The sequence below is a fragment of the Ranitomeya imitator genome, chromosome 8 (genome assembly GCF_032444005.1).
Source record: "Ranitomeya imitator isolate aRanImi1 chromosome 8, aRanImi1.pri, whole genome shotgun sequence".
Lineage (NCBI taxonomy): Eukaryota > Metazoa > Chordata > Amphibia > Anura > Dendrobatidae > Ranitomeya > Ranitomeya imitator.
In genome coordinates, this window is record NC_091289.1 from 33,665,718 (window position 1) to 33,678,667 (window position 12,950).

At 41.9% G+C, this 12,950-nt stretch overlaps 1 protein-coding gene across 4 annotated transcripts in view; it reads right to left on the minus strand.

The window, feature by feature from the left end:
* The window catches only part of CACNA2D3 (calcium voltage-gated channel auxiliary subunit alpha2delta 3), a 1,133,445-nt gene that overhangs the window by 289,473 nt on the left and 831,022 nt on the right, over positions 1 to 12,950 (minus strand). For all 4 annotated transcript variants that reach the window (XM_069736702.1, XM_069736703.1, XM_069736699.1 and 1 more), the window contains one exon: positions 9,030 to 9,151. In XM_069736702.1, the coding sequence (XP_069592803.1) occupies positions 9,030 to 9,151 (122 nt within the window). The remainder of the gene's footprint in view (positions 1 to 9,029; positions 9,152 to 12,950) is intronic.

Below are 12,950 nucleotides of genomic sequence, written 5' to 3' on the forward strand. Positions count from 1 at the left end.
CTGTGGGCGGGGCTCTATGTGGTGCTCTGATTACATATTCATCTATATGGCTTATGACAGATCACTGACCCCTCACTGACCTGCCCCCTATTTTACATACTGCATAGAATATTGTGTGGGCAAAAAAAAATTTAACATTCATCACACAGGTGCTGGCGGCATCTGCGCTGTAGCATGATACAATGGATAATATGCATATATTCATTTATTATTTAGTTATATAGTATTGTGGGGAGAAATATATAAATTTTCATCAAAACTGTGCTGGTAGCGTCTATCGCGTATGATGCTGACCAATCAAAAGCAGGCAGCAACTTGCAGGAGAAAGAACACGCCGTTGATGCTGACCAATCAAAAGTAGGCAGCAACTTGCAGGAGAAAGAACACACCCTAGATGCTGACCAATCAAAAGCAGGCAGCAACTTGCAGGAGAAAGAACACGCCCTTACAATTACTTAGAGCAGGTTTCTCAGTGTGTGAGATGTATGAAAGAGAGTCCTCATTTCTTGGCCTAACCTCATGCATGATTATAAATCCATAGCCTTAGCATTGGATACGGAAAAAGGCCATGTTGAAGGAAAAGAGTGGTGTGGGAGATAAGGCTAAGAGATACCCGAGTTAAAGGTTCTTATATATCTAGCCATGCCTTGAGGAAGGGATGTCCAACTCAATCTATGAATTTGCTAATATGGACTGCTTTGTAGCATTTAATTGGGGATGGTAAATCTATACAGCATTTATTAGGTGGAGATGCGGTATCTTATGTGAAATCAGGGGCTTACAGTTTGTCCAGATGTAGTCGCTACAAACCATCATAACCTGGTGGGAAAATGTACTGGGATGGTAAATTGGTAGGAATTGAAGAAGGTAAGTTATCTTGGGATTAATTATTGAGTTGAAGATGTTCTTCTTTCCTAGCCAGAATAGGAGTCCAAGAGCTCAGAGTGGCTGGTATGTTTGGGAGGAGGGCTTTTTAGTTGAGTTTGTATAGTTGACGAGATTCAAACTGAAAGAACCAAGTACTACCGCTGTCAGCGTGTTGGAGTAATGTTAAGAGTCTGAGATTTGGTTTCATTGATGTTGAAGTGAGAGATCTCTCCATAATCATGAAATGTCTCCGAGTTAGAAATGTGGAGTAACAGGCCATCAGCATTAGCGGCAAGCTTATTTCTATTGGACCTGCATTGGATGCCCTATATGAATTTATTTTGTCTTACTTAGTGATTGTAGAAGGTTTTGCATAAGTATTCTGAAAAGAAGCAGAGATAGAGGGCAACCTTTTCATTATTGATCATAGCAGGTTGGGATACTATGTTGTTGTTGACTAATATGTAAGCTTTAGTAGGTGACTACATGGTGAGAATTGCTAATGGTGTCAGGCGCAGCAAGGTGGGATTCCCCATAATGCCATGTAGAAATCCCATTACATGGTCTAGCCCAGCCAATTAGGGGGCTATAACAGGCTGTATAAAATACAGGGGCTAAAAAGGAACACCTTTTTATGCTTGCACTATGTCCAGAAAGGAGCTCAGGGCACATAGCACAGGGATAGAAATAGATCTAGTTGTGATGCACTTCTTCAGTGCTGATGCACCAGAATGAAAACGGGAGTGAGAGTCTCAATCTGTGAAATCCAAAAACTAAAGTGATACATTGGCCAACTGCTGTTGCTGTTCATTAAACTCCAAAGGGAATTTTACAGTCAAAACGGAGAAAATATGCGGCACTCACCCCAATATAGCAGTGGGAATCGTGAATTTTATTGGAGAAAATGAAAGAAATGCATCCGTCAGGACATCAGGTACACAGGAGGGTGCGGTGTTGGAGTGTGGACGACGGCCGTTTCGCACACAAAGTGCTTCGACGGGTCCAGATTTTCAAGGCAATCAGAGGATTTTTAATTGTGCAATTTGCACAAATTTTTTTGCGGCAAATCAATTTGGGGGGAAAAACTTGCAAAGATGGCGAATTCAAATTTCAAGTGAACAGCTGATTCCTAGTGAATTCCCCTATAACATTCTTAGAAAGTTAGATCTTTTTGTCATTGGATTCTACCCATGTGATATCTGAGTATTTTTTCAGAACACTTATCATTAAAAAAAAAATCTCAAACGAAAAAATAACACCCCAAATGGGACTTAAAACAGAATCTCAAGTCTGACCAATTTTATAACCATATCTCTCCATAAAAATGGAGACTTAGGCTCTGATTACATCATGTTCGGACCACATGTTCATGATACCGTCAGAGGTTCCGGCTAAACCCCTAAGAAAAGGAATTTGGACACGCTCATGACGCAACCATAACTGAGTCTTTTACTATCACGAGGCAGATGGAGTTACTCTGTACTTTAGCCCAATGTTCCAGCTGTGTCTGTTTTTTCAGATCGTAACAACAGCACAGTCTGCCAATCTATTGTATCGAAGGGGCAACTTTAAGCAACAGGTCAGGGTACATAAGCTAAGAAAGTAAAAAATTATCAATTGTAGAGGTTCAGCTCTCTGGTAGATGCTTAGATACAAACAGGCACATAGTTTTAATCACAAAACAAAATAGACTTCATTGTCCTTCATAAACTTTACAGCTCCAAAAATGAAAACAGACATTCTTCAGCCCAAATGAATAACAAATCAGTCTATTCTCTTAGTATGGTAAAGTAAATCAAAATAGTCTCACCAACTTGGTATTACAATAACCTCTGAGACTGCAGTGCAGACCATCCACCAGCCTGCCTTTCTACAGTCCAACACAACATTTTCTGCTAAGCCAACCCAACCGCCTGTTATTAGGCCAGTAAGAACTTAACTGGTGTACGAGACCGACCTTTCCCACCCAGGCTCTTTTGGTCACTCCTAAATCTCAGACCCAAAATCCAGAAGAAAAAAAACCTCCCAGTAACCTAGTGTTACAGGTACAGACTTCCTGGGGCTTACATTACCGAGGACAGCCGCCTTGGTGACAGACACCCACCTGGAGTCTATGACCTTATGTTCTCTTTTCTTACAGGTACAATGAAGGACTCTATTGGAACATGTCTGAGTCTTCAAATCTGATGGAATTCCTTTTTAATTAATTTTTTAACTTTCCAACATCAATTTCAGTTCTATACTCGGCAAATTTCACCACACCAGTTGTCATGGACCAACTGTAATATCCTGTTTTTCCAATTACTGGATGTTTTTGGGACTGGTGTATTATCATTACTTACGTAAAAATGTACGAAGGGAGGACACATTACTTCACAGATGGTTTATAGATGGATAAAATATTCTGCATAATGTGTGTATGTTGTAAGGATATTAGACAGGAGATGGGTCACAGTGGAAGATGAGTAACAGGCCGGCAGCTGTAGTGTTTGAAGAGATTATGAGAAGGAAGTAGGAGGATGAGAGTCCAGATAAAAGACACATGGAGCAATGAATATGAGAAAGTGTTAGGAGGAAAATTATTTTCCTTGTAAAATAGCCCATGCAAAATTGCCCTGGAATCCATATTAGAGACCATACCCTTTTTAAAAGATATTTCGAGTGATATTTTAATGAAAGAAAATATTGAGGACTAGGTGATAATGGAGTTTCCATGTAAATAACTTCTGCTACAATATTACAATTTAGGAGAAACCCAGCAATATATAATACATCTTTCTAATAAGTTCTGGAGTCATTGTCTACTAGGCCGGAGACCATCAGTCAAACAACAATGGAGAGATTAATACATCTGCCACTAATGATGATCCCATGTTGCGTGGGGTTTTCTGAAAACTTACTGAACAGAATGAGTCAATTAGATAATAAAACAAATGTGAAGTTGACACCCTGAGGAAATATGGCAAAGAAGTCAATAACTTGTCTGCAGCGGAATTCTCTCTGGTTAGGTTTTCCTTTGGAAAACATTCATAAATGGCCTTAACAAATGTAGAAGATTTGAAATTCAGATTTTTATTACCTTCCCTAACCCAAAACCAGGGAGACAGTATTGTTCAAGCTTCAATAAATCATTTAGCAAAATATGTTACATCTGAAAGCAATTGAAATAAACAAAATGATGTTCTTGTTATGTGCAATCAAGTTGGAAAAAGCAACCCTGGGATAGCTGTGTAGAATTTCGTCAAGTTCGTCTTTGATACTCCAATTGTCAATTTCGTGCAGTCATTTCTGTGTGTGATATACTGGTTGTAGATATAAATGAGCACGTAAGATACAGCATATTCACAGATGTATCTTCATTTACCTTTCCACCTGGCTCGCCGTATCCTGAGATATGTGGCGCAAGATAATTACGGTAGCTTTGAAATTTTTCAATTGTTATATCTTTTCCTTGAGCAGCTCAAGCAACATTGGCCTATGTCATCAGGCACCGCTGCATTCACCCCGTGAGTGGTGCTTATCAGAGGAGGCATCATTACCGGTATCACTGGGCAGTTCAGGGAATGTCCAGCTATCAATACTGGTGAGGTGATGATTTTTAGTGTCGCCCAGCTAGGGACAGTGTGTGTGTCCTGTACAGCTGCTTAGCAGGAGCAATCTGCTCCCTGCTTTGGCCACCAAACAAAACCCTATTTACTGCAAGGATCTCGGGGAGTTGCCAGTTATTGCTTTGTTTACTCCTTGTGCTGCCAGTTACTGCTTGGCTTACTCCTAGTGTTGCCAGTTAATGTTTGGTTTACTCCTTGTGTTGCCGGTTATTGCTTTGTTTACTCCTTGTGTTGCCAGTTAATGTTTGGTTTACTCCTTGTGTTGCCGGTTATTGCTTTGTTTACTCCTTGTGTTGCCAGTTATAGTTTGGTTTACTCTTTGTGCTGCAAGTAATTGCTTGGTATGCTGCTAGTGTTGCCAGTTAATGTTTGGTTTACTCCTTGTGTTGCCAGTTATTGCTTGGTTTACTCCTTGTGTTGCCAGTTATTGATTGCTTTACTCCTTGTGTTACCAGTTATAGTTTGGTATACTCCTAGTCTGCCAGTTATTGCTTGGTTTACTCCTTGTGTTACCAGTTATCGCTTGGTTTACTCCTTGTGTTACCTGTTATAGTTTGGTTTACTCCTTGTGCTGCCAGCTATTGCTTGGCTTACTCATTGTGCTGCCAGTTATTGCTTGGTTTATTCCTTGTGTTGCCAGTTATAGTTTGGTTTACTCCTTGTGCTGCCAGTCATTGCTTGGTATACTCCTAGTGTTGCCAGTTAATGTTTGGTTTACTCCTTGTGTTGTCAGTTATAGTTTGGTTTACTCCTTGTGCTGCCAGTTATTGCTTGGCTTACTCCTTGTGCTGCCAGTTATTGCTTGGCTTACTCCTTGTGCTGCCAGTTATTGCTTGGTTTACTCCTTGAGTTGCCAGTTATTGCTTTGTTTACTCCGTGTGTTGCCAGTTATTGCTTAGTTTAGTCCTTTATCTCTGGTGCTATACTTCTGTTGTTTTGATCCTGATCCTGACCCAGCTTGTAACCCTAAGTACATTGGTCTCCGTGAGCCCACACCTAATCCTACAGATAGGGAATAACTTGATAGAGCCTGGATGTCTGACCCTTATACCCCCCAGGGATCCACGGAAAGGGGCAATGGAGTGCCTGAGCTGAGCTTTAGTGGAACAGAAGTTCATATGCTCAACCACCACTCTAATTTCACTGTCTATAGGACTGTAGGAAATAGTAGAGCACTGTACTCATCTATCGGACTGGTAGAGAAAGCTAACGAATAGGAAGAATATTACGCATGTACACCTCCATTCCATTCATGATTAGGAGATCTTTTCTTGGTTTCGCTTGGATCACTGCAGTCACACCCCCAGTAGTTAGACCCCAAAGACCTACAAATAGGGGATAACTTACTACTTTGAAAATATAAAAGGTTTATAAAACAAATTTATATATCGCCAAGTGGCGCAATTTGAAAAAAAACAAAAACAAACAAACCCACATATAACAATGTTAATGAGAAATGGTATGGCTCTGGAAATGCCACATCTTAAAGTCCAGTCCTAAAATGAGCTGCCAATATTTCTATGTAATTACAGGGTGGGTCCTCAAAGTAATTTCTACATGTGGGCCCTAGAAAACCAACTCCTTACACTATTTGTTTGACTTTGCTTTTGACTGACCACCTGGCATCTGACTGTGATTTTGTCTCCTGATTCTATCCCTGTTTCTCTGCCTCTGATTACTAACCCAGTTCACTTCTCGATTGCTCCTTTTGCCAGCAGCTACTTTATGGACTCAACCCAGGGAACCCGTTGTTGGTCCAGATTCTGGCGTAGGTGTTAAAGGGTGATGGCCAGGGTTCTTCTAGCCATTTTAATCCAATGGCCTCACACAGACTTTACAGTAATATTTTGTAGAGAGAGGCTTATGGCTAATGTGTCTATACAGTTGTGATGTGGACTGCAGTCTATAGTGGGTTTTGATCGCACATTACAATATTCAATTGATAATGCACTGCAAGAAATTAGGTTCTTGACAACAGTTGCAGAAAGGTAATAATGGACACATTGATATGTTTACAATTAACAATTTAAAACATTTATTTTTAAGTGTCATGTAAGATGCGATAAAGAAGACATCAAAATATTGGCCTTTCTGGAAAACCTTGATTATAATTACTCAAAAAAATATACCAGGATAGGAATGAGGAGGCCATGCATACCAGGATAGGGATGAGGGACCATGCATACCAGGATAGGGATGAGGGACCATGCATACCAGGATAGGAGGATAGGGATGAGGAGGACATGCATACCAGGATAGGGATGAGGGGGCCATGTACACCAGGATAGGGATGAGGAGGCCATGCATACCAGGATAGCGATGAGGGGGCCATGCATACCAGGATAGGGATGAGGAGGCCATGCATAACAGGATAGGGATGAGGGACCATGCATACCAGGATAGGGATGAGGGACCATGCATACCAGGATACGGATGAGGGGGCCATGCATACAAGGGTGGGGATGAGGGACCATGCATACCAGGATAGGGAAGAGGTGGCCATGTACACCAGGATAGGGATGAGGGACCATGCATACCAGGATAGGGATGAGGGAGCCATGCATACAAGGGTGGGGATGAGGGACCATGCATACCAGGATAGGGAAGAGGAGGCCATGCATACTAGGATAGGGATGAGGGACCATGCATTCCAGGATAGGAGGATAGGGATGAGGGGGCCATGCATACCAGGATAGGGAAGAGGAGGCCATGCATACCAGGATAGGGATGAGGGACCATGCATACCAGGATAGGAGGATAGGGATGAGGGGGCCATGCATACCAGGATAGGGATGAGGGGGCTATGCATACAAGGGTGGGGATGAGGGACCATGCATACCAGGATAGGGATGAGGGGGCCATGCATACAAGGGTGGGGATGAGGGACCATGCATACCAGGATACGGATGAGGGGGCCATGCATACAAGGGTGGGGATGAGGGACCATGCATACCAGGATAGGGAAGAGGTGGCCATGTACACCAGGATAGGGATGAGGGACCATGCATACCAGGATAGGGATGAGGGAGCCATGCATACAAGGGTGGGGATGAGGGACCATGCATACCAGGATAGGGAAGAGGAGGCCATGCATACTAGGATAGGGATGAGGGACCATGCATTCCAGGATAGGAGGATAGGGATGAGGGGGCCATGCATACCAGGATAGGGAAGAGGAGGCCATGCATACCAGGATAGGGATGAGGGACCATGCATACCAGGATAGGAGGATAGGGATGAGGGGGCCATGCATACCAGGATAGGGATGAGGGGGCTATGCATACAAGGGTGGGGATGAGGGACCATGCATACCAGGATAGGGATGAGGGGGCCATGCATACAAGGGTGGGGATGAGGGACCATGCATACCAGGATAGGGATGAGGAGGCCATGCATACCAGGACAGGGATGAGGGACCATGCATACCAGGATAGGAGGATAGGGATGAGGGGACCATGCATACCAGGATAGGGATAAGGGGGCCATGCATACAAGGGTGGGGATGAGGGACCATGCATACCAGGAGAGGGATGAGGGGGCCATGCAAACAAGGATGGGAATGAGGGACCATGCATACCAGGAAAGTGATGAGGGGGCCATGCATACAATAATAATAATAATCTTTATTTATATAGCGCCAACATATTCCACAGCGCTTTACAGTTTAACAGTTTCAAACACAACAGTCATAAGTAACAACGTTAACAATACAATAATTAAAGAGAAATAAGATGACCCTGCTCGTGAGAGATTACAATCTACATTGAGGTGGGGGAGATACAAAGTACAGGTGTGTATTTACAATGATGTATTTACAATGAGGGTCCAGCCATCTTCAGGGGGTGGGGGATAGATGGGGATAGTTAATGGGCTACACGCACACAAACATAAAATGAGCTTGATTAGTGAACGTGGTAGGCCGCTCTGGGGGTCATGCATACAAGGATCGGGATGAGGGAGCCATGCATACCAGAATGGGGATGAGGGAACCATGTATACCAGGATAGGGATGAGGGGACCATGCACACAAGGATGGGGATGAGGGACCATGCATACCAGGATAGGGATGAGGGGACCTTGCATACCAGAATGGTGATAAAGGGCCCATGCATACCAATATAAGGATGAGAGGACCATGCATACCAGGATGGAGATAAGGGGACCATGTATACCAGGATGGTGATGAGGGGGGCATGTATACCTTCATTGGGGACATATATATCATATATATACCAGGTTGGAGGATATTAGTACAGAATTGACCACATTTTTTGCTATTTTCCTCTGCTAAAACCTTTGTGCGTCTTATGGTCCAATGCGTCTTATAGTCCGAAAAATACAGTAATTATTGTAGAACGTGTCCCTAATTTTATCTCTAATCTTAGTAGGACTCACATCTAATTACTATTTACTGTAAGGAACATTGACAATCACAGAGGTATCTTGAAACCGTATAAAAGACAACGGCAAAAAGTCAAATGCAGTTGCACAAGTCATGAAACTGCAGGGAGCTAAATGTAGACAGCTATCTCTCCAGTATTAATAGTTACTGACCTGTACTAAAAGGTATGGAATATACAAAGCTTCCGGGAATCTGTTCAGCAGCTCGGCGGTACCACAAGGGAAAGTGGTCGGCATTGTAAATGCTCTCTCTGTCATCAGATGTAAGAAAATCTCTTGAAACAGAAGGAAAATAATAGTCATGTCACTCTTTGTTTTTGAGACTAGGCATATCTACAATAAAAAAACACAATGCGAAAAATATTATTAAATTAATGTTCAGGTCAATAAAATAAGATGATAAGGCTAATATTCAGCTGTTCTCATTAGCATTACTTCTGAGAGAGAATACAGTGCTGTAGGCGCACAACTGAAATATGGGGACATATAACAAACCCTGTGCACCACATTAGATTGTTTGTTGTTTACATGAGATTTTATTCCAAAGTTTTTAAAGCTTTATAAAGTTTTCTTTTAAAGTTCTCAACAAGGTATCAACATGCGAAATCCTGATCGACATTCAAGTAATATCTGAAAGAATGCAGCATAGATGAGCAAATATTCAATATTTTCTTTCTCCTGCAAAAATCCCTGTTACTGCCTCTTTGATTGCATTATCACTAGGAAATCATTGCCCATGCAGACATTTCATCAGATTCCAAAATAGAAAATAATCACTGGGAGCCATCACTGGTCTGTAGGTTGCATAGTTAAGCTCCCTGATAGCAGCCTATGATTTGCCAGATTTGTGAGCTGGTGCATTGTCGTCCAGCAGCAACACACCTGTCGACAACTTCCCATCGCATTTCTCTTAGATTGCTTCATGTAATGCCTCCATTGTTGAAGTATAGGTGTAATCAGTCATTGTTGTCTGGTGTGGCATGAATTCTGGTAATAAAATGCCTTCTGCATCTCAAAAAAACTGTTGATACGATCTTTCCAGATTTCGTTGGAGTTGGTTGACTCCTTGTGCTTCCATTGCATAGACTCTTGTTTGGTCTCAGGATCATGGTGATGGACTCATGTTTCATCACCCATAATAATTCAGCAATAGAAGTCTCCCGGAGTTTCTCTAAGCATGTCTAAATTCTCTTGGCTAAATTGCTGAAGACGTGATTTATTTTTTTTTGATAAGCGGTCAACATTTGTGGCTCCTGCCGGGAACTGACCTTCGGCATCATCAAAACACTATGAATACTATAAACTATGCCACCTGAAATGCCTAATTCACTAGCTATAGCACTGACTTTGACCCAACATTCTTCCAAAATTATGGCATCCACTTTATGGCACATTTCCTCTGAATATGCTCCATCAGGTCGCCCTGAACAGCGGTCATCTTCAATTGATTCCCTATCCCATTTAAACTGCTTGGGTCAAAACTTTACTTGGTAGTAGGAGGCTGCTTCATCACCGAATACAGCAACCATTCTTTTATATATTTCTTTTTTTTTGTTTCCTTTGTAAGAAATTTAATCAAGTAACAAACCTCCAAATCCTTCACTTTCTTTGTAGAGTCGTACTGTACTGTACTTACCATCCTGTCTCTTCCAGTGGTTTCATTTTGGAATAAACCTCCAAATCCTTCACTTTCTTTGTAGAGTCGTACTGTACTGTACTTACCATCCTGTCTCTTCCAGTGGTTTCATTTTGGAACAAACCTCCAAATCCTTCACTTTCTTTGTAGAGTGGTACTGTACTTACCATCCTGTCTCTTCCAGTGGTTTCATTTTGGAAGAAACCTCCAAATCCTTCACTTTCTTTGTAGAGTCGTACTGTACTGTACTTACGATCCTGTCTCTTCCAGTGGTTTCATTTTGGAACAAACCTCCAAAACCTTCACTTTCTTTGTAGAGTCGTACTGTACTGTACTTGCCATCCTGTCTCTTCCGGTGGCTTCATTTTAGACAGAACTTTTACTGGGTCTGTTGCATTTCCAAGCAAGTCTTAATAAGCAGAGAAAAGCTCAGCTTTCTAACATTAATAGAACATGCTGGAGTATATAACTTATTGACCACCCCTGTACATTACACAAAGTGAAAAGTTTTAATACTTACTCAAAAGAAATCTACTGTTCTGCTTCCACTACCCTATCTGTAATATGTAATGCAGGGCAGGCAAGCATTGCCATTGTTAAGAGCGGACTGGTAAGTTACAGCATCATCTTTATGGCCATGTCCACAATGCTAGTATTGGCTCATAATTGACCCTATAATAATATATAATACACTTTCGGTTAGCTTCACAATAACTGAGTGCATCTGTCTTCCTCCGATTTCTTGTGTTGGAGTCATATAAATCATTTCTCTACATCTGTAGGAATGTGGCTCATTGACTTGCAGCAGATGGTAAGATACGCCGGAGCAATTCACCACAGAGGACTGCATTCAAAGCGGCAAAGTGAAATCTACAAACATCCTAACACAAAACTGCTGTGTTCTGAGCTCAGGGTCAAGAAGAATAGGCAACATTTCAGTGTAAACTCAAGATCATAAAAAAAACACAGAGAACTGGCATTAAACAAATTAGCAGGACAGAATTCCGCAACTGGGGCGCAGTGCATCTGAAAGCCATAACGTCATATGATTTAGGGTGAATATAAGGGAATCCGGGCTGTATTTGAAGTATTTCCCTTTAAAGTTTTGAAAAACAGAGATAATTGCTTATGTAAATGACTGTTCATGGTCTTTATCTTTTTGACATAGTGAAGAGTAGCTACAAAGAGTGTCTTCTGCTCTGGAGGACCTGTCCTGTCCTACATTCCGCAGACAACAGATCAATTTGAATGGGCATTGTGTAATACCCTATTTCCCCTGTTGGGGTGCTGTAGGGAAATTAAACATGTACTGCTAAGTTTCCCCACTGATAAAAGCTATCAACGGTCAGTGAAGGAGCTGAGATCAGAAATAGGAAAATCCACTAGAAAACAGGAACTGAAAATCAGGGCAAGCAAAACGATATATGGCAGCTTCCAGAAGGAGGCTCGGAACTTTTTTAGGATGTGGTGGCGATCAATTGGCCAAGATAGGGAGCTGATTTCTCCAGATGACAGCACACACACACCCTTAGGGTAAGTTCCCAAAAAATGCATGCTCTCCATTGGAGAAAAACAGTCCGATTATGCTAGCACTGTGATAGGAGTCTGATCAGAGTGAGATCTGTTTTTCTTGGATGTGCAGAATAAAAAAAAAGTTTCTCCATCTTCTACATTCTGTTTGGATATCATCTGAGTGTGGTCTTCTTCTTTTCACGGACAAATAGAATGGGCAAGTGTCATCCAATTATAGGAGTCAAATCTTGCACGCTGCTACTTTTTCCTCAGACGACTCGATCCATGGAAAAGTCGTCAGACATGTGTATGGCCTCATTGAATAACATTGGTCAAAGTGTAATCTGATGTTTTGACAGATCGCACTAGGACCAAAACTACAGGTTTTTGCACGCGTCCTTACGGGCAGATTGGATGGTACAAAAGGTCTCAGCCAGCCTAGTCTCAGTGGTTGGATGGAATCTGTGCTGCCCAGAACATCTCATACAGACATCTCCTCCATCATTGCCACCTGCAGAATAAAGACGCCGGTGATTGATGACAGTTGCAGACATCGTAGCAGCAGGTCTTGGAGGAGACGTGACAGCCTCTTTGTTAAGGTCCCTTATAAATAGGCAATCATAGAATGGCAAAAACGGTTTTGTTTTTGGTCAAGTGTACTTGACTCTACTCGGTCAGGATCAGATTAATCAAAAGTCTAGTGATGTGTAGACCCGTCATTCTGCTCTTCAGGAAGAAACAAGCAGAAACAACCAAAAAAGTAGGAATCTTGTGCACTTCTTTATAGTGATCGGTGCGGGATTCAGCACTCTAAGACATGTCAGAAGTTTGTTAAAATGAGAAGAACCTTTTAGGAATTACACAGTAAATTAATAAACTGGTTAATGCGTGGAAATGTTCGCTCTTCACTTCCCATTTTGACTTAA